Here is a 22,454-nt window from a genome sequence, read left to right on the forward strand (position 1 = left end):
TTGATTCTAGCATCAGCTTGGACCTTCTCAAGCTGGATCTTCTGTCTGGAAGCCTCCTCCTCCTCAAGCCTAAATCACAAGAAAAGTATCAAACTTTGATTATCATCACCATTATCAATCATTGTTTTATCATTATATTCAGCAAAGAAAAGATGACCATCAATACAAATAATATCAAATACAGTTTGAAAGTAGAGGTACAATGAAGTTGCATGATTGCTGGGAAATTTTAAAGAAGATAACTAAAAATGCTCACAACAAAAAGATCTTCTTTTCTAATGCACATATGACTCTTCATTGGTGTAATTGTATGATCTTTGAGTGCAATGGTTCTAAATAAAAATTTATCACATCAGAACTACATGTAAATCACTTAATGCTGGCCCTCCAATTAACATGGAAAAATGAATATTCATTTCCTTTTCACATAGAATTACATCACCTTCTTCACATTCTATAATTTTGTTACTTTTTGCATTTAGCATTCCTCTACAGACTCAATATTACTAATATTATCATCATCAGCCTCTAATTTAATAGCAAGCTTCTTCCTCGCAAATGAATTGTGTTATTTTCTTTGCAGAGTTAGTCAGAGCCCACTCAAAGAACAGCTAGAAATTTGTGTTCAGTATAAAACTACATAATGTAAACTTCATGATTTTCCATTCTCACAGGTCTCACCAAGAGAGGGCACTGTAGTGAATTATTGATCGAAAATATTAATCCATCAAAAGCAATTGCAAGGCTGGTTGCAGCAACTATGTTATGAGAAGGGCTTCTCGGATCATAGGAAGGAAGGACAAATTACATGGTAAACTGCTTTTCAAAAATGCAATAAATCTTACTGTTCAAACTTTACATAAAGTGGCACATGCATTCTTAGTACTCTTTTTATCAGACTTGTGTGTAAGTTTCATATCAATCAATTTATTAGTCCAATGTAAATTCAAATATGGAAAATTGTTCGGCTCATATTTATAGACAGACTCAACTAAGTACATTGTATTTGCATTACAGAAACTAGTAAATAAGTAATAGATAAAGAAATGTAGATATTAAAGGCCGTCTGTACTAGTTTGGCTAAGAGGGATTAGACCACCCAGAGAGGTCACTGGCAGGTGGCTATCTCATCAACTCAGCTCTCAATTAACATAAGAAAAAGAGGATCATGGGGGACAAATGGTCACCGATTAGGCATTGTTTTCTATATAGAGGGAGCTAGTAGCTATAAGTAGTACAGTGGGGATTTAACTTACTGTTCTTCGAGGTCATTAATGTTCTGTTGAAGTCTCTTCTGCTCACTACCAAGGCCTTGATTCTTCTCCTCCTCTTCTTCAATACGAGCCTCCAGGTCATGGAGAACCTCCTCCAGCTCTTTTTTGTTGGCAGCAAGCTTTATCCTCATCTAAAATGAGAAAAGAACCCTTCGTGTCATATTCATCAAGCTTTGCTTCTTGGCAACATACTTCATGCACATCTCAGAGGGAGAATGACTATTAAATTTGTCAAAATTCATCCAGCAAAAATTGGTAGTTGACAAATTTAGTGATAAAAGCCACAAACTTTCGTCTTACCATATTGACTTTTGAATTCTGTCATTCTACAAACTTACTGTTCTAGAGGTCGCTTTAGAGGAACAACCCAATCCCTCTAGACAATGAGCTCTTAACAATTCTTGAGTCAAATTGGAAGAAATTATTTTTAAAAAAAGATTTTATGACAACACCTTTCGATGAGATTAATTTTTTTTTCCTCTCTCTCTTTTCATCCCACTACTGTTATTTATCAAAATGATTTACCATTGATTTATGTGTGTGGTTTTGGTTGTTTTTTTTACAGTGGAAAATTTAAAAATTTGATTCAATTTGATGTTATAAAATTAGTCCCATGCTTGATTTCTAACACTAATCAAATCTTAAATATTTGAATCTTAGACTCAAAAATATACATGTGTGCCTTGGACTACCCCTAAAGCTACCCTCAACCACAATGTCAACCCAAGCACATCTCCATCTACACATCTGGTAAAATGAAGCCCTAAGCAATCGTTACCAGGGGGGGGGGGGGTTTCACAAAACTTGTCATCAGTGACAAATGACAGTTTTTGTTATAAGCTACTGAAATCCTTGCTTCTGATTGGTTATCAGCAGATTTGTCACTAATTTTGTTCATTTTTCATTGAAAAAAGGCTTTGTGAAACAGGTCCCAGATCATTATTTGATTCAAGCTCCTGGTTGACTCACCTCCTCAGCCTCCTGGCTCAGCTCTGCCTCTGCCTGGAGCTGCTCAACTAGGATACTCTTCTCTTGAGAGCATTGCTCCAACTTGCGCTCCATTTCAGTGTAGTCGTGCTCTGTAGTGTCTAGCTTATCCCTGATCTTACGCAGCTCATCCTCACGCTGCTGCATCTCATCTTCTTGGCGAGTCACCTGGTAGGTGGAAATCACATGAATATGGTCACCAGAAACTCAGATGATCATCCCCTTTAATAACCTTGATTGTCAGCCACTGAAGATAACTCAATACCCAAACATAAAGGTAAAAGCAACTTACTAATAAGGAATCATTATTGTTTGCCATTTGGCATTCTGTCTGCATACATTTAATACTTATTTCATAACCATAAATATGATGGTAAATGCAGCAAATTTAAGAACTATTCGCAGTCGAAAGGTTTTACATATACAATACTATAAACATCTGCAATGTTTTTTTTATTAATTTTTCTTATTATTATCATTCTTTTGTTAAACATTATTCCACTTAAATATGATTATATTATTGGAAAGATAATTAAAATTTACCTCCCTAAGAGGAATCATTGCTGATTTAAATCTTCATTACATTTTATGTCACTTATTCAGTTGCAAATGGTAAATTGGATGAAACATCTCCACTGCTCTATACTTTATATTATTGCTCTACTTATACTTTATGATATCGATAAGGAAATGCTTCTTAATAACTTACATTGAGGAGTGGCTTGACCTTAGTGAAGAGACGCCACCATTGCCAGTCACGCAGCTTGAGGAAGGCCAGGCAGTTACGTTGGATGATACGGATAGCACTCAGCTGCTGGATACGTTTCTGGTAGTTCCTGTAGTCAAAGAGAACACACCAATAACAAGTACTCATTTAAATCAGATCGCAAGTAGTCATGATAGCGGATTGCAAAACGTCAGACCAGACTCTCTATTCTATCAGAGCAATGGTCAACGAGGAGAGATACATGTATCATCTCCACCCCCCCCCCCCCCTCTCCATCCCCCTCCCCATCCTCCAACCCATAGCAATCACTTTGCCAGTTATACGACATTGAATAACACAATTTCAAGCAAAAGAAATAGCTAAAAAACCTTAGTCGAATATATGAAAAATAGATTTTTCCAAGACTGTCAAAATGACTGTACACTACCAAAAAAAAATCAAGAAATCTTGCCTTCTGCTGGCCAACTTTCATTTTATTTGCCCAATGTATATCACAAAATGCTTATCTATGCTCTATGCTCATCCAGAATGCTCCAGAAATTATGACCTCAGATTTTAGCTCAAGCACACAGGGATCATAAAGCATCAAGGATACTCACCGAGACATCTTTTGAAATAAAATCTAGATTTTTATTTGTTCTTATTGTTATCTTATTGATACCATACATACCTTCTACTAATGGCACCACGGCAGTGAGCCTGGAAGCGGATGATAATGTCAGTCAACTTAAGGTCACGCTCCTCTTCAAGATGGGCTAGCACACCAGCACGGAAGAAGATCTTGCTCTGACCAAGACGGTACAGGGTAGGGTCCAGGTCTAAAGCTTTGATCTATAAGGAAACACAAAGAGTAATGTCATTAGGAGAGTTCTTATCATGATCATCATCTAATAATCAATATCACCACTATTTCAATCGCATAAACCATTACTATCGACATCATCATCACTAGTATCACAGTGCTTATTATTATCATCAGCTTCATCCTCATTGACCTCATCCTCCTCATTATCATCATCACCACCACTACCTTCATCACTACTAAAGCAACGACACTAATATGGGTTCAAGTACAAGCCTAATTCCTAACCCCTCTGTGCTTCGAGCCATTTCTGTACCTCATCAACATCACAAAGAGATACTTTGGGGTTGGGTACCCAAGAACTTACCATCTCAACAACAGCCTTCTTTCCATCCATGAAGCCCTTTGGAATGACGTTTGGTGTCAGCAGCTCATATCTACAACGACAAACAAATATATTCTCAACATAAAAATGATCTGAATAACAATACTATTTATAACAAACATAAACAGATTTCCAATTATAATGTAAAGAGAGAAAAGGAGAAATGAAAAGGTACAAGATGGGGAAGATGGCTAATAGAGTGAGAAAGAGTTGAGGAAAGTACACAAATATAAGAGTATCATTTCATTCGCTCATAGTTTGCAAGTATGTAAGTACAACAACAAGATTCAGGTTCTGTCCTGATTAATGATTATCAAAGACCTATTGATTACATTTCATATTGTGGTATAACACAAACGTTTCATAACACCCCCAGCACAGAATAAATGCATCACTGACACTGGGGTTGAAGAGATGACTACTCACCGCTGCCTGAACTCTTGGAAGATGATTCGATTTGGGAAGCCCTGACGACAGATACGGATGCCTTCCAGCACACCATTGCATCTCAGCTGCTCCAGTACGAGAGGAGAGTTGATCTTGCCAGCCTATAAAGACAAACAGGAAGAGGATAGTCATCTAAGGTTCATTTGTACCACTATCTAGCAGAAGCTGCAGATTACAGTACCAAACACATTTTGCAAGGTCCATATTCATTTCTTTCTCCTCCTTGCTCAAAATCGATGTTTGCCATTTCAATTTTTTTTCTCCATTTTTTTTCTTCATTTTTTAACTGTCCACGTAAAATGTATTCCCTTACTTAAAGCAGATCATGAGATCTGTTTTCAAGAATCGAAATATCAATTATCAGTAGAAATTTTGTTGTAAGCTGTGAAATCTCATTTTCTGTCAATCCGAGAACAAAAGATTACCCCAAAATGTATTTCTTCTGGTGGTTAAAGTGGTTAATCAGAAAAGTCCCAAACTGGGCAATATCATCCTTAGAACATATGAGAACTTTCTTACCTTCTTCTCGTGGTTGGGGATGATGCAACGGACAAAGTTGGGGTTGGTGTTGTTGAGAGTAGTCATGAGACGGCCCAGCTGCTCCTTGTAGAGCTGGCCAATGGTACGGAACATACCTCGACGGGTATTGGCCGCCCCAAAGCGACTGTTGCTGTCGGTACTCAAGTTGCTCATACCAACAATGTTAGCTAATGCACAAAAAATCATTGAAGAATAAAGATTAATGAAAATAGTATCTGAACTATGTGGTCAAACCACTGATAGAAGAAAAGAAATGGAATGTGGATGGAATAGATAGCATGAAGCAGAAGAATTGCTCTAATTTGCCATTCCGAATCGACAAAATGAGAGAAGAGAGGAGAGGACAGGGTTTAGGTGGGAGCCAAAGGAGATAATAAGCATGGATATGAACATGAAAATTATACATTTAGACATGAGATTAAGAAATCTGGAGTACATACATACATGAAAATGTAGGGCCGGCACCCCTGGTTACTTTCCAAACTACCATGAGTAACACCCTATATCATAAATATTTTTTGGATAATATGTAGTGATCTTTAAGATGAAAACTGATAAAAAACAATTGCTTTCCTCATCAACTTTACTTCATCAACAAAATCTTCATCATAAAAAATCTACATCAATCAAAATGGGACATCCCATGCCTGATGAAATGAAAAGATAAAGATGAAGAAAGATTCCCTAATGATGAATGTGATGGTGGATTCCCCGGCGATAATGATGAAAGGTATGAAAACTTACCATCCTTCCACATGTTACAGACGAAGGGGTCCACAGAGCTCCTGAGTAGACCAATGATGTTATCATTGAGTGGGTCCATGTTCTTGGTCAGCCACTGGGTGGCTGAGTAGTCCACCTATCATGCATGAGGAAAGACAGATAACAGTATTAAAACAAGCAACCAATTTCTTTACAAATCAAGATACAAAATAATAAATAATTACATTAAAATAGTCCATCCCCAACCCTTCTCGTTTGGGTAGCTGGTGGGATGTTGACAAGTTTCTACGAGAAGAAGACTAACAAGTGCTGGGGAGACAGAGAGAGGGGGAGGAGGGAGAGGGGGGAGAGAGAGAGAGAAAGAGAGAGAAAGAGAGAGAGAGAGAGAGGGAGAGAGAGGGAGGTAGAGAGAGAGAGGGGGTAGAGAGAGAGAGAGGGGAGGGAGAGTGGGAGAGAGAGAAAGAGAGAGAGAGAGAAAGAGAGAGAGAGAGAGGGAGAGAGAGAGAGAGAGAGAGAGGGGGGAGGATGAGAGGAATACGACAGTATAAAGAGGTGGAGATGGTAAAAGATAAGGAAAGACATAATGACAGACAAAGAGACAGAGATTGAACATACATGTATGTAGAAGGTACATTCCCTAAGATAAAACATCACAGAAAATCAAATAATGTCTGTCAGGGACAAACTAGATGTACATTCAATGTAGTAAATCAACTTTGATATAATTCTGATAAGATAACACTGTTTCTTATCTACCACAGTTCACTGTAAGTAGCAAACATAAGAACGTTTCTCACCTTGCCGGCATAGTGAACAACAGAGAAGTCAGCAGTGTCTCTGAAGTCTGGTTTCTTGAAGTTGTTGTGCTTGCCCATCTCCTTCATGAGCTTCTCAACAAAGGACTTGTCTGTGGCCTTAGGGAACCAGCATTCCTCATCCAGAAGAGCTAGGATACCCATCGGCTGTAACAAACCATAACAACATACAAATAGTTATATCGACATTGATGTACACTATAGTGTTAAAAGACGGGAGTTGCTGCTACCTTGTTAGGCGTTCGACAATAAGGGGATAGAGCAACGTCGATCTGGCGCTGCTCAGTGTCTGCCGGGCTCATGATCAATTGGGCAAAAAGAATTACCATTTTCGGTTTAATAAAATTTGGAGTGGACTAAAAGATTATTATATTTATGATTATTATTATTATTATTAGAGATTTCCATCATCATCAGCGTTAAGTCCATTTGTCCCACTTTGTGGGGTTGGAAATTTCATTTCCTTAATGGCTGCTTTCCAAGCTTTCCTGTCTGTGGGATCCATATGACTGATGCCAGATGTTTTGGCATCTTCTTCTATGGTTTCCCTCCATGCACTGTGCAAATCAAGGTATCATCAAATTACTGAATAAATGAGATTGGGTGAGAAGGGACATTGTGCTTGATAATATTCCTTGATGTTGTGATATCACAAGACTGATACTACAAAAGGTGAGTTATACAACTTATCATCACTGCAAAACAGTTGATTGAAGAATCATCATTTTCTCTAAGTTACCCTCGCTAACTTACAACCAGGATACAAACAACGTCTTGCCATGAAATCAATCGGGTACCATAGTTATTTTCAAAAATCAAACATTTAGACTTTTTATTATTTATTTACACTTTCACTGCAAATAATTTTTTTTTTTCCCTTTAGGATATGGCTTTCACAAGGTTTGCTTATCAAAGACACACCTACCATTGACATGCCAGAGATAGTTGGCAAAGTTTTCTTCCTTTGGACAGTATCACAAGAAAAGCTATCAACTAACGTACTCTGTTATTACTCTAACTTTTATATTAATTTTACCATGAAATAAGCACTGCACTGCAATTTTTGTTCAACCGTACCTTCTCAATGAGGTCGATGCAAGGCTGGAGATCAAGTCCAAAGTCAATGAACTTCCATTCGATGCCTTCAAGTCGGTACTCCTCCTGTTCTAAGATGAACATGGTATGGTTGAAGAGCTGCTGGAGCTTCTCATTCGTGTAGTTGATGCAAAGCTGCTCATAGGAATTCATCTGCAAACATAATGTACATGTATGTATAAATAACATTGAATTACACTGATCAGGACGGTATCAATGTTATAAATGAAAATATATCTCAAAAGCTATGAAACATATTTTAGGTTAGTTCTTCATAGGAGTTGACACTTCAACTATTATTGTGTCATATCAAATATAATTGCAGTTGTGTTAGGCTTTATTCAATATCTAATCATCAACATCCTACCTCTTTGCTACCATTAGACCAAAATATAAGTAGATTCCAAAATGTTATGTGTTCTACTATTGTGACTTTCTCATAGCTTAACATATTTACCAATACTACTCTGCAGATCCATCTAAAGTAACTTGCACTTTGAGTACATATCAGTCACGATAGAACTAACACTTCAACTAACACTTCAACAAGCGCTGCTTCTAGTTAGTTTCTCTTTTTTCATGCTTTTTCTATTATATTCATTGCATATTTTTTAATATAATTATTCATTGCATCATGTTTCGCATTAGAAATAAAATCATTTGAAATATTGTAAAATGAATGGGTTGCCAATTTGATATTTTGCTTATGCGACATACCTGGAAGATCTCAAAACCAGCGATATCCAGAATACCGATGAAGGATGCTCCAGTACGCTTGCTCCTGTCTAGAGATTTGTTGATCCTGGCCACTATCCACTTGAAGAGCTTCTCATAGATGGCCTTGGACAGAGCTTCACAAGCAAACTCAACCTGAGCAGAGGAGAAGAGAGAGAGAGAGAAGAAGAAGAAGATTAAAAGCTGAAGTTTCATAGAGGTACATGTATGAAATCATTGTTGTGGTCCTATGAGTCATGACTGACCCTTGGTGACCCTGTTGATGATGGTTCTCCAGGGGGTGTTCCACAAAGATCCTAAGTCCAACTTAACTCTGAAGTTGGATGTAACAATTATGGAAAGCCATTAGCATCTTTGAAAATATTTTGGAAAAGTTATTTCAAAAGGCATAAAATGTCAAATCATTCATATTTTCTATTATCAAGGAGATTTCATGTTCTTGATGTGGAGTTTATGAAAAGTAAAAAATAATTGAATTTTTGCTTTAGAATATATTTCATTTTAAGGCTATAAATGGCTCTCTATAGTGTTCAAGTCAAACTAAGAGTTAAGTTTGACTTAGGATCTTTGTTAAACACCCCCCCAGAGTGTCCTGTCTTGAGCCATATGATGGCCTGAGACGAGTGACAGACCCAGGAACCCGCATAGTTCTGCTGGTCCACCTAAGCTTCTATCTGCCTTGTCTCCTTTGGCCTTCAGTGCATCCTTGCATAATTATCTTTTCATGTATCTCCATGTATGAAATAGAAATGTACAATGATCATAAAAGAAAAAGGACCACTCTTTTCGGAAGAGCATTCTTAACCAAGCTTTGCCAACACTGAAGGAAAACTATCCCACATGATTACAACATGCCTCTCAATACCTGATAATCTTCATTCAGATAGTCCCCCATGGTACCCAATATGTTATTAGATGAATACTTTCAACTTCTAAAGGCCGTTCATTTACATCTTCAATTATACTGCAGCACCAAAATGTAGGTACTTCGGTATTCAACAGAGCCTGCTTCTGACACTTGTATAGTTCTACCAGTGCAATGAGAATCTAGCTGGTTGCAAGTACTGTTCTTTCAACCATCGACAGGAATTCATTACCAGTAATATTTTAATATATTAATTCAACAAACAAGCTTGCTATGGGGGCTCATTTTTCCATTTCCGATCCAGAATTGCAAGGAGGGCGTTATTTCTTTGCAAAGCCCCGAGATCCTTCCACTGCATAAGCATTATGTACGTGTAGCATCACCTGATGCATCATCGTCATCACAATGGCTACCAGGCAGGAATTGTGAGATAATATTTGGATGGGGAGGGGGCTCAATTAGGGATGGTCACCTGTTCCTTGCTCTGTGCCTTGTTGACAAAGTCCCTGCCGACCTTGAGACGAGGTTTGAGAAGAGCCTTGGTGAACTCAGTCACATTGATTCCCAACAGGTGACAGATCTTCTGAGCAACTGTTCATCAAAGAGGGAAAAAAATGTTTTTTTTAGTTTCATGAAACAAATATTCTTATTAACCCTATTTTAACTGGGCTATTTCAGACCAGGTTTTTACTGGGGAGGGGGGGGGGGTCAATTTGACCCCCCCCCCCCCTAAGATCTCGGGCGTTTCACTGTCAATCGCCGCTAAAATTTGCATACATGTCAAGTGAAGTGTATAGAATACTATGGTAATTTCAATTTTTTGAAAAATTCACTCATTTGCATATTTATGGTAATTTATGCAAATAAGGTCATAAAAATCACATTTTTGCCCATAAATCATACATTATTCATATTTAAGCATTCTTTTTCACCACATATATTTTTTAGACCATTTGGAATAATAATACAACACCAAAAATTGGAAGAGCCAGGTTATTCCTTATGTTATCTCTTGTTTTGATAATTTCTTGTGTATTTCATTGTTTTTTTAACTTACATATGTATTTTATTGTTTTTGTTGTTTTTGTTGTTTTATTACATTTATAACAACAATTCAACTATTTTGACCCCAAAACAAACACCTAAACTTTAAACAAGACATAATAACGAATGTTTTATCTCTTTTTAGGAAAAATGACATTTCCATACGTTTTGTACACAAATCACAAAAATGAGCGATTTTCGGGCTGACATGCGAAGAAAAAAGGTCACGTGACTTTTTAACTATACATCCGATTTTCGAAAAAATCGTTTAAAAAGATGCGTAAGACTCAAAAGAAAAAAGTCATGAAAGGACAATTTTATATCTGCCGCGGTTTCGGAGTAGTCGCGAAGTTTCTACGGGGGGGGGGGGGGGGGGGGGGGGGTCAAATTGACTTTCAAATTGACCCCCCCCCCCCCCCCCCCAGTTAACGTAGGGTTAACATGAGGGACTGTCATTTTGGAGGAAATGTTCCTGCTGATTTCAATATTGCATTAATCAATTACATAATATCATTACACCTGGAGCATGAAAATATGTTGCTCTACTTTCATGATTGTCTGCTTATAATGAATGTTCCAATTGCAAATAAGCTCTATTTATATCATCCCTGGATAAAGAATGTCCTTACCAGATTTGATGTTCAACTTTTCAAACAATTTTTCTGATCGTGACAGCGATGAAATAAAGTGTCATAATTAGCATAACTATTTGGTTCTTTGTCATGAACACTAACAATCAACTGAACTGTTACTACATCCACCAATATCATCCTAATATCATCCCCGTTACATTCATCTACACGTACGTCTTTCCATAAGTATCATTAGACTCTTCGCCATGTGTTACGCAGTTACTATCATCCACATCATTAGTTCCAACCCAACCAACCCCCAACTGTAAAAAAATATTTGTTGTTTTATCATTAACAAGAACTCTTTTGAATTTGGTATCATAATAGTAATGATTTCTTGTGATGATTCTTAAGATAATTCATTCTTTTTATGATTTTTCTGTTAAAACTTTTGAAGAGCTCTTTTGGAGTTTCCCAGGGCTATAAACTGGTCCCATGTCTGTTCTTGTTTTTCAGTGAATGCTACTTACTTGTGGAGTCAGGGAGTGTAGCCTGATCAGTGTTCCTCTCCTGCTTGAAGGTCAGGTTTCCAAACAACAGCACAGCTGACACAACCTTGAAGGTAGCTGATCATTGGAAAAACAACAAGAATAATAAATATAATAATAATGAATATATAATAAAAATAGATATAATAATAATAATAATCTGGATGTATATTGCGCTTAACACAAAAATACCGACTCTAAGCATTTTACAGATATTATTAATCTAGCCATCTGATTCATTCAAACACAATGTGCATCATCTCCATTCCCTGGGTAGTAATTCCTACCATGTGGTTACAGTAAGGGCATAAGGCAAGTACTAACAAAAATCCTACCAGGTCCCGATTTCTCTCCTGGGTATGGAGTGGCAACTGTAGACTAATGCCTTGCCAAAGGACATAAGAGTTGTCTGGGATTGAACCCACAACCTTAACATTTCGAGCCAAGTGCTGAAACCTTTCGACTACGACACCTCTACTATAAAGAGTAAGGGGATTGATCTTACGAGTGTTCCTACAGATCCAATTTTAAGGTTGCAGATTATCATATAGCTAGTGATATCAGCTTTGTCTATAGCTGAATTGAAGGCAGAAGAGGATTAACAACAGTGTAATAAGATTTGGATAAATCCCAAGTGATATCGGCTGGGAGTGTAGAGTACTTACCGTCCAATTCTTCCTGATTGATATTCATGACTCGTACAGCTTCGAGGGTGTCTTTAAACTCGTTCCTATCGTCTACTCCTGTCACAGGTACGTTCCCATTGCTCAGGTACGCATATTGATCAATGTTCTCAAGCAGCATTTGCTCTGCACGATGGATGGAAACAATCACAAAGAGATTTTTTAAAGGGGATATTTTCCTTCAAAGTGTCATTTTCCTAGATATCATACAATTATCTGGATGACGGAAACTATTAAAGATGACATACATGTACATGTACATGTAACAATGATAAATCCTTAAAACTGTGAATGAACAACAAACCCAGTCGGAAGCTTATGTTCCTATTGAGGCTCATCTTGGGTTTCCATGAATTGATAACCACCAGAGAAACATGTTTCAATTGCTTTTTCATGTATGCATAATTCATATCAATTTCTATTTCATATACGACATTGCTATTTGTGTTTCAAGATTCTCTAACATGTTCTAGGAATATTTATCTTGCTGCTTGATTGACTACTTAAAGCCTGTCTGCACTAGTTTGGCCAGGAGGGATTGGACCTCCCTGCATGGTCACTGACAGGTGGCTCATCAACTCAGCTCTCAATTAACATAAGAAAAAGAGGATCATGGGGGATCAAGGGGTACCGATTATGCATTGTTTCTATATAGAGGGAGCAAGTAGCTACAAGTAGTACAGTGGGGCGTTAACATATTCTAGAACTTTTTATCTCACTGCTTGATCGACTACTTAAAGATGATGTTGAGTTCTGGTCATGCGATTGCATTGTAAAAGAAACGGTGTGGAATCGACCAGAAAAGGTTGATCATCTAGCATATAAGAATTTGTGTGTATTGCAAGGTTCTGGAATCATCAAAATGATAAGAAATTTGGCCAAGTCTTGGTAAAGTTACAAACACTGAAAACAGAATGATGTATATGGGACTACACGAACACGTGGCGTAAAAATCCTACCCTGGATTTTTACGATGTTACATGACATATTTAGAATATGAAGGCATTTGAAGAGCCATGCTTTTCAGGGAACATGTCTTATCTGATGTTCTTCCACACTTGCATAATAAGAATGATAACGCTCACAAATTATTTTTCACCCCTTCCCAGAAGTCAACCTTCTCTTTAAGAGAGTCAGCCAGGGTAGTTCACATCATACTTACTCTTGACTTCGGGTGAAGTTCCCAGTAAGAGCTGGTAGAAGATGTGGAAGGTCCTCTCGGTGCCAGCCTGGCGGACGACACGAGCCTTTTCCAGTAGGTCTGAGAAGCCAGGAAGGTTAAGGAAAGCACAGCTTCTTTCTTTTCACACAGTGATATATTTTTTCCCATTTGCTATGTTTTTCTTTATACATATATGTTTTTGAATGCTTTTTAATATAATTGTATGTATGATGTAAACTCACATTGTTAGTCTTTGGACTACTTGACGAGATTGAATAAAAACCTAACTTGAATTTAAACGAATGGAATGTATTTTCCAGGACTCGTTATTCAACACCTGCTACTTCTTATTCAACATCTGCTACTTTGAAGTGAAGTAAGTGGTTCTTTAACTTTGAAATATGTCACTATCAAGTTATACTGAAACCGTTATGACTATTGGGACTATTATTACCCGACTCCTACATTTCTCCAACATCATCATATTGTAGCATAACTAGTCCAGTAGTTTAGTAAGACGTAGAGGGCATTATAGTTAATTGTGAAATATATATGTGTACATCGTAATATGTCAGTCAGTCGGCGTTGAGCCGCCGTGTCAGTCAGTCAGCGTCGAGCTGTCGTTGCGACAGGTTCGTCACAAGGAACGAGTAAAGTTATTTGAACTGCAGATACTGTGCAAGTGTTGTTTCTTTAGTCCTGTCAGACATTCAGGGATTGCGGGAGTGAGTAAAATGAGAGCTAGTCCACGTTATTTCTTACACGATATACTTTTGTGAGAGCCCACTGAGAGATATAGTTGATGAATGATTATCAAGAGCTACCCCGGCAGAGCCCGGTTACGCCACAATATAACTGTTGCGTTAATATGTAATTATCCTGTATTTAGTTTTAAAATTGTTGATGAACATGTAATAAACCTGCTAAATACTAATTCATCCATTTTGTTTTCATCTTCTATTCTGTCAGCTGTATGTGAAAAATGATTAGTGAAATCAATTGATCTATACCCATGTGGGACCTCACCACATATGCTCATACTACATTATACGCACATTATGGTCCATAGTGCAGTATCTACAGCATGATCCAGTCATAAAGCAAGGTTCAAGTAGCTGACTCACTCAGCTATCCATCAATTCAACATTTCCTCCATTCTTTCTTTCTAGGAAAGAAATGCTTCCAAGACAAACAAAGCCAAGATCTTCAACCGGGACCGTGTTTGTTTTCCGTGACAATCTGCCAACAAAAATTGGGCTTAAGTTATACCTTTGTGAAAAAGACTTACTTATCACTCATCATTTTTTTGGTGTGGTCTTTTGAGTACCAGGTGGGCATTTAGTCAATAAAGTTAGTTTGTAATTGTGCACATTAAGCACCCTTTTGCCACTCAATATTGGTGTGTGTATTCCCACAAGGGAGGGAGAAAGTAAAGGAGACTGGAAAAATAGACAGAAGCGGAGAGAAAGAGAGAGGAAGATCAAGTGCACCAATAGATATGGGTGATAATTAGGGTTAAAGGTTGATGTGTACACATCTCATTGACATATGTGTACACTAAAGCCCCCAGCCCCCCCCCCCCCCCCCCCCCCCCCCCCCCCCCCTTTCAATTTTTGCCTCGTACAGCTGCCCCAACAAGACGAGAGTCGTTTGTTATTGAATGTACACACCCACTGCATGTCTGGCCGTTACTACATGTAAAACTCCCTATGTCAAGTTTCTTCTTAGAGGCTACACTATCACAATCATCGCTGACCAAAAACAATTTTCTCATCAAAATTTCTTATCAAATTTATCATCATGAAAAAAGATGGATATATTTGACAAAATAGAACAATGGTAAGATATCTAGCATGGGAAAATATGTCTATAATCAAGGTATGTCACATATCAAAAAAACCTGTACAGATAAACTTTTTAGAGAATCACACCCAACATTTATTTTATTTTTTGTTGTCTGCTGTCTGCTGTCTGCTGTCTACTGAAAATCATTTTCACAGAATGAGGTTCACCTTTGCTGGTTCAAAGTCTCATTTGTGCCCTTTACAAAATCAGATATCCTATCGCACCAACTGTTATGATATATCTGGAGCTACAATTGATTTTTACAGCATGAATAGCACTCAGAGCAAATGTGAAAAGGCTTTTATGTCATTCCAAAACTAGCAGGGAAAATGCATTGAACTAAAAAAAATTAAAGGATTGCACAGAAGACTTGATTTGAAACCAGATATGATTGGTATTGCACTGAGCATTGAAAAAAAAATGAATAAATCATTTTCAATTAATATTGCTGTTAGCATGTTTAGCCAATGTGAAAAGACTGTTACTATGCTGTTTCTCATATTCTTACATTTTAATCGTCAAGAGCCATTGCTTTAACTTTTTGTGAAGCTTTTATATTTTTAAGAATCTATGTCAGAACATTTGTAGACAGGGATCCCTCTGACTCAACAAGATCCTATTCTTATTGTAACCGTCTTGTGGCGCTAGTACGACTAACATCCAAGAAATAGTAACAAATTTATCCCGACAGACAAGGGACAATTAGATATTGTAGGGGGGGGAGGATGTCCGGGGTGGGGAGGATGTCGGGGGTGGGGAGGATGTCGGGGGGGGGGGAGAGGATGTCGTAGAACATAATATGTTCCCTGTACTCTTTAAAAGTGGTTTGTACTCACTTTAATCTGCAAAACAGGTATTACAAAGCGATCCACTTGAAAAGTTGGGAGGTATACGATGTGAATCTTATTGATAATAAATGTATACCTCATCTGCATTTGAATAAGGGCCAATATTAAAATATATGGAAACCTGTCTGTTTGTTGTATTTAAACAAGATTATTAGCTACACGTATCCAGTTACATGTGTAATCATCTTTTTGCATCAAACATGGTGCATATATATTCAACAATTTCAAATAAAATAAATGTTATATCTCATTCATATTCCTCATTGGCTTTCAACTATTATATTGAGAATAAGGGGGAATAAGGGGGAAGGAGGGGGAAGGAGGGGGAAGGAGGGGGAAGGAGGGGGAAGGAGGGGGAAGGAGGGGGAAGGAGGGGGAAGGAGGGGGAAGGAGGGGGGAGGAGGGGGAAGGAGGGGGAAGGAGGGGGAATGAGGGGGAAGGAGGGGGAAGGAGGGGGAAGGAGGGGGAAGGAGGGGGAAGGAGGGGGAAGGAGGGGGAAGGAGGGGGAAGGAGGGGGAAGGAGGGGGAAGGAGGGGGAAGGAGGGGGAAGGAGGGGGAAGGAGGGGGAAGGAGGGGGAAGGAGGGGGAAGGAGGGGGAAGGAGGGGGAAGGAGGGGAATAAAATGACTATGCAAAGGAGAAAATCAAATCATGTAAATAGAAAGAGAAGCCTACACATCTGCAGCGAGCTTTACAGAGCTTGCTATCCAAAATTAAAAGGAAGAAGAATGGAAATGTTTGATAAATGATTACGTAAGTGCTCAGATTACACTAATGGGTTGTTTCCTTCCTTCCTTTGCTTCATGTACATGCAACACAGCAGCTTGTAAATTGTGGAATCACTTTCGAACCGGATTAGCATCCCATGACAGACATATAGAACTTATCACGCTTTTTTGTAGTTATGTTTTGATTTAGAATTCAACAAATTGATCAATACTGATAATTGTTTGTGGCCTTTGTTTCAGAATGTGTACTGCATAACGACTATTCACCAGTTATCATTATCAATTATTAGTATGAAAACTGTTTTATCTGTGAGCACTAATGACTGAAGCAGTTCACAATCTGTGAAAAATTACACATTTTACACCAGAATATTATTCAGATACATGCACATGTGCATACATATCTGTTCAATATGGATAATACAGAAATGGATTGCTGAGCATATATGCAGATTTTGAATACGTTCTTAGCTGAAAATGTTATTACAATTTAAATACTCCTCATATCAAAACCGCAACCAACAAGGCAACATCAGGGCTCAAATTAATTTTTTGTCCACGGGGGCTCTTCCCCTCAAAAAAAGAGCCCCGTGAGCCTTCTCACGGGGGCTCTTTTAGTACTGACGGGGGCTATTTTTTATACAAATATCCATTGAATTGGTACCTATGATACTCCTCAATTATTTGCTATTTCATCATTATCATTTCAATTTCACAGACAGATTAGCATTGTTTGCTTTGTTATTAAGATACATGTTATAAACTAAGAATACCTGCTGGTGGAAAAAATATGTATGTAAGCAGTGATTATTATGTGATTGAAAGCTTGTTTGTGCAAAAAATCTATGCTTGGTTGAATTTCTTGAATGAAAACTATGGTAGTGAGAAAAGTAAAGATCATTTGTCACGTCTCATTAGGTTTGATTGGAAATCTTGGTTATTTACTTTAATGTTTAGCCCCTATGCTAGAAATGAGAGATATTTGTTTTCAGTTGTTTCTTCTTCTATTCCACACAAATCTTTTTATTAAATTTCATTCAGGATAACAGGTAACTAACTTATTTGTTTAGGTACAGGTCATAAAACAGGTCGTAAAAACTGGTAGATGTAATGATGATTCTTCAGTTGAAGGAATATCTCTAGCCATGACTAACCTAGGCCCACACAAACGATACATTATCTTCACTAAAATATGGACATCATCTGAGTGGAATAATATACACAAGATTTGACTCTATCAACAAACATGCAGGACCTTCAGAGGTAACAAGGTATCATCTCCTAGGAGTCAGAACGGCATTAACTCTTTAGGCTTGTCTTCAACAGCGCGAGTTGGCCAAATAGCCCGCTATTTCTGATTCCAGAATTTAGCCCGATCACAAAATAGCGGGCTATTTGGCAGGTGAAGACAGAAATGGCTATTTGTCCGCTTCGTCTTCACCAGCCCGAAGACTCACACTATGCGCGAACACTGAGCAAATTTCTTGAGCTGGAGTTTCGAGCTGATGAAGATGCAATTTGTAACGTTGGGCTGATTTCCAAAATCAGAAATAGTGGGCTAGTTGGCCAACTTGAGTTGATGAAGCCAGGCCTTTTGCAAAGAATGTGAGTTAACACCCTTCTGGCTTTCAGCGGATGATACATGTATGAAGTTTATTGTATGAAGAGAGGAAAGGTGATGAAATATTGCTCCATAACCTTGAGGAAATATTGCTCCATGACCTTGGGGAGTTTATGTTCAACTCAGCAATACATGTCATCATTCGATAACAAGACTGTTAGTACTCAAAACATGCATGTATAAGACTGTTATTAGGATCATTTTATCCTCAAATGTAAGTCTTGTAATATTCCTAGGGGAATATGTGTATGGCAATAGAAGAGCTCCAAACAAATGGAATGTTTACACAATTTTGATTGCAGTCCTTATGGATAGAAAAGGTTCACATTTTGAGACAATTAACCTGTTTCACAAGTACTTTTCCTGTTTTTACTCACCAACTCCTCACTCCTTTGTTAAACAGAAGCCCTTTTATCCCAAATATCACCCAGAATCAAATAATGACTTTCAACTAGGGACACATCGCCAAAGAATTTGTTTCAAATTATCTTTAGATATACATATCCTTTCGGTTCATAAAGTTCTCATTTCTATATTTTGATAGGATGTTAAAATAATGTAATATTTGTAAATTTGAACAAGAGAAAAGGTGACCAAGGAGGAAAAAGAAGTAAAAGAATAAATGTGGAGAAGGACATAGCAAAGGGTTTGCTTGCATCTGTTGACCAAACTCCACCCGACAGAGAGAACCTATGGACCCAATAGAGCAGTAGGTCAGTTCACATTGTTTCACAAAGATTCTAAGTCAAACTTAACTCTAAGTTGGACTTAAATATTATGGAGAGCCATTTGTAGCCTTATAATGAAATATATTTAAAAGCAAAAATTCAAGTATTTTAGACTTTTCTCAAATTCCACATCAAGAACATGAAATCTCCCATGATAACAGAAAATATGAATGATTTGAATCAACATTTTATGCCTTTTAAAATATTTCACAGAAGCTAACAGCTTTCCATAACTGTTAAATCCAACTTAGAGATAAGTTCAACTTAGGATCTTTGTGAAACACCCCCAGGTACCCTCTTCAATGAGCGGGGTGGGTGTGGCATGTCATGGTGGGTTCGGTGCTCTTACATGGAGAGATACCCATGGGTTCTAAACCAATAGCCTAGGCATCTCTGGGAGCATGCATGCAGTTTCTTAAAAAATAAATAATAATAATTTCTTCAAGCAAACAGGTCTCTTTTGCACTTTTTTTTTTACTGTTTCAAGAGGGTTGTGGACTATCAGAGGTTTTGCATATGACCTGTTCAAGTGTAGTCACATGCTGTGAGTGTCCATCGGCCCAATATGATAAGAGGTCACAAGGCACAAAGTCAACCAAAGTGATGTCAATATTGTCACGACTTCAGACCTATTGCAATTGTGGACTTACGATCATTTCATTCTTACGTTGTAAAGTATGCAGCTTTTGAAAGGCTTTATTAACTTTTATTTCAAATCTTCTTCATATTGTGGGCTTATGATTATTTCATTGTTGATGTATATTACAGCATGTAATGTTCTGCAAAGCTGCGCTTTCTCCTGGTTCTCGACTAACATGCTATTGTAAGAAAAGGATACAGCTCTCGATGCTGGCTCCTGCAATGTAGCCAGATGTGTCAAAGTTGATGCGGATGAATTTTCCCTAGAAAGAAAATGAGAAAAAGGATAGTTGTCATGGACTTGTAAATACAATACCTTCTTTCCCTCCTAATCATATTACAATTGATACATACTTTCTGCATCGTAATTCAATATCTGCAAAATCATCATCATTATTCCAATGATTGTTATTTCTATCTCATATTACATTCAGAGCATTTGCTAAATTGACTATTTATTACCAAAAGTTCAAGGTAAATTGGTGTCAACTGTTCTATAGAATGGGGAAAACAATTCTGCCTACAGTTATCCTAACAAATACAGTATGTCTTTACATAAACAGGGAAGTGTTTGTGCTATATTTTGAGTATTCTGCCATGGCTATTGGTACAATAGAATAGGACTTTTGATCAAATGGCAACTTATTTTGTTTTCATTGTGTCTCTAAATTTCAAGATTCATCGCCTTACCATTCATGATCTATATTTACATTTATCATTGTTCATTTAACTTATTCTTTTGTTGAGAATAAATGAACTAAATTCTTTAGTTTAAAATAAATACATTAATCTCTTTTTATGCAATTTTCTTTAATTTCGAAAGGGGTTCCTGAATGTGAACCTACATTTAGGTATACCGTAATGGAAAATCCCCAATCTTATACAATTCAAAATAAAAATAAAAAAGGAATCATGAAATTATGAAATTTGCTTTGTGGCACTTGTTGGTGGCACTTGTTGGTAACGATAGTGGCACAAGGTTCGGTAAGACAACATAGCATATATTTGAGGTGTATCAAAATCAATAATATCATTAACTAGCTCCACATCATGTCCATCAGTAAATATCTCTTCCCCTGATTACTTACAAAACGTGAAGAGTTGTCATTCTTGACGGTCTTGGCGTTTCCAAAGGATTCTAGGATAGGGTTGGCTTGGAGGAGCTGGGCCTCTAGTTCACCCTACAAATACAGAGACAAATAACACCAACATTTAAACATCACTTCCAATCTGGAAAACTATATCCTATGAATGAAAATAAAAATATCTATCATAATCTCTTGCATAAACCAAATCCATGTTATTGTTAATTGTAAAAGAACCTTACATTACCTAATCACAATTTTTTCTTCTCATCCTTTTCAAGTACAAGAACAAATGTTGGTGGGAGAGTTGAATATTTCTTTTTTTAGACTTCTTTGACAGTCATTTGATGCAATAAAACACGAGAAGACATCTGCTTTCAATTTGTATTACATCAAATTGAATTACATTATCCAACACGACCTACTAAATCATTTGGTCACTGTAAATTTCATTATCCATCAACATAGACTAATCTAAATTGATTAACCGTCCTTCCTTTCTCTTATAATATCACTATCTGCCTCCTGCCCTTAGCCTATTCATATTTACAAACTTTCAATTTGTTTCTTAGCATTCTCACTTTTATGTCTGCAAGAGTCTTTCTTTTTCTTCAAAATGCATCCTATATTTGACAATGCTTCATTGTTATTTTACATGAAATCATGGCTAAATCTTTGCATTAATGTACTTTTCAATTCAAACTGATTTTGTTATTCACAGCAGTCAACTCCTGGTTTCCTCAGCCAACCCGGGGGTTATTTTTATCAAACAAATTCAACTATCGTTGCGAAGTGTTTGACCAACACAGCACAGCACAGTGCAAAAACATTAGACAAAATGAACTTCCATAAAACCACCAATTAACATTTAAAAGGAAACATAAACATTCTTGCTGGATAAGGGGCACAAAAAGACGCAAAGGGTCTCAGGCAAACACAGAAATTGAAAAACAGTCAGCGTCCATCTTTTCCCTTCTTTTTCCTATAAAAGCAACTTCGACCAGGAATTGGAAATAGAGGGAGTTTTCTTTTAATCATACAATGTTGCACCTTTTCAAACTACTTTTTTAAAGGGTATTGAGAGATGGGGGAATTGTCCAACCATTTGGGAATCTTTTGACAGCACAAATGTAACAGCCTTTGAACAATTTAATATGAATTTGTGAATCATCTTTATCAATACTTACCTTCCTAATACATCCTCAAATTTAATATTATGTGTAAATCTCCTGAGTTTCAATAAGTCTCAGTTTACATAGCTTTAGTATATTCAATGGAGTTATTTTGTATTACATAATGTACCTTTCTTGTATCTTCCATGTAGAATCTGAAAATCAAGAGTTCTGTTATAATCCCATACCATAATCAGCTGAACATGTTAATTGCTGATATTAGTTGTGAGAGCTGTTAAAATTGTCTAATTCTAAACTTTATATTTGATATTAAAACTGATAAGCTGACATTAGTATAACCATATCCATTCAACTGCATGGATTCAAAGACTATTTCTCAAAATAGTTTTGGAAGCACAGTTTAGTGTACCATTGGACGTAGAGT

General features: G+C 37.2%; 1 protein-coding gene across 6 annotated transcripts in view; it reads right to left on the reverse strand.

The window, feature by feature from the left end:
* LOC373225 (myosin II) overlaps window positions 1-22,454 on the reverse strand; it is a 113,935-nt gene that overhangs the window by 32,127 nt on the left and 59,354 nt on the right. For all 6 annotated transcript variants that reach the window (XM_030983972.1, XM_030983970.1, XM_030983969.1 and 3 more), the window contains 18 exons: window positions 20,901-20,993; window positions 20,012-20,075; window positions 13,405-13,503; window positions 12,225-12,368; window positions 11,542-11,637; window positions 9,868-9,986; window positions 8,513-8,665; window positions 7,778-7,948; window positions 6,683-6,847; window positions 5,907-6,021; window positions 5,142-5,329; window positions 4,602-4,723; window positions 4,158-4,227; window positions 3,659-3,819; window positions 2,971-3,097; window positions 2,244-2,429; window positions 1,257-1,405; window positions 1-69 (listed from right to left, as the gene is read on the reverse strand). The exon at window positions 1-69 is cut by the window's left edge and continues 46 nt beyond it. In XM_030983972.1, the coding sequence (XP_030839832.1) occupies window positions 1-69; window positions 1,257-1,405; window positions 2,244-2,429; window positions 2,971-3,097; window positions 3,659-3,819; window positions 4,158-4,227; window positions 4,602-4,723; window positions 5,142-5,329; window positions 5,907-6,021; window positions 6,683-6,847; window positions 7,778-7,948; window positions 8,513-8,665; window positions 9,868-9,986; window positions 11,542-11,637; window positions 12,225-12,368; window positions 13,405-13,503; window positions 20,012-20,075; window positions 20,901-20,993 (2,291 nt within the window). The remainder of the gene's footprint in view (window positions 70-1,256; window positions 1,406-2,243; window positions 2,430-2,970; window positions 3,098-3,658; window positions 3,820-4,157; window positions 4,228-4,601; window positions 4,724-5,141; window positions 5,330-5,906; window positions 6,022-6,682; window positions 6,848-7,777; window positions 7,949-8,512; window positions 8,666-9,867; window positions 9,987-11,541; window positions 11,638-12,224; window positions 12,369-13,404; window positions 13,504-20,011; window positions 20,076-20,900; window positions 20,994-22,454) is intronic.

Source organism: Strongylocentrotus purpuratus, unplaced genomic scaffold (genome assembly GCF_000002235.5).
Source record: "Strongylocentrotus purpuratus isolate Spur 01 unplaced genomic scaffold, Spur_5.0 spur5_scaffold_14, whole genome shotgun sequence".
Lineage (NCBI taxonomy): Eukaryota > Metazoa > Echinodermata > Echinoidea > Camarodonta > Strongylocentrotidae > Strongylocentrotus > Strongylocentrotus purpuratus.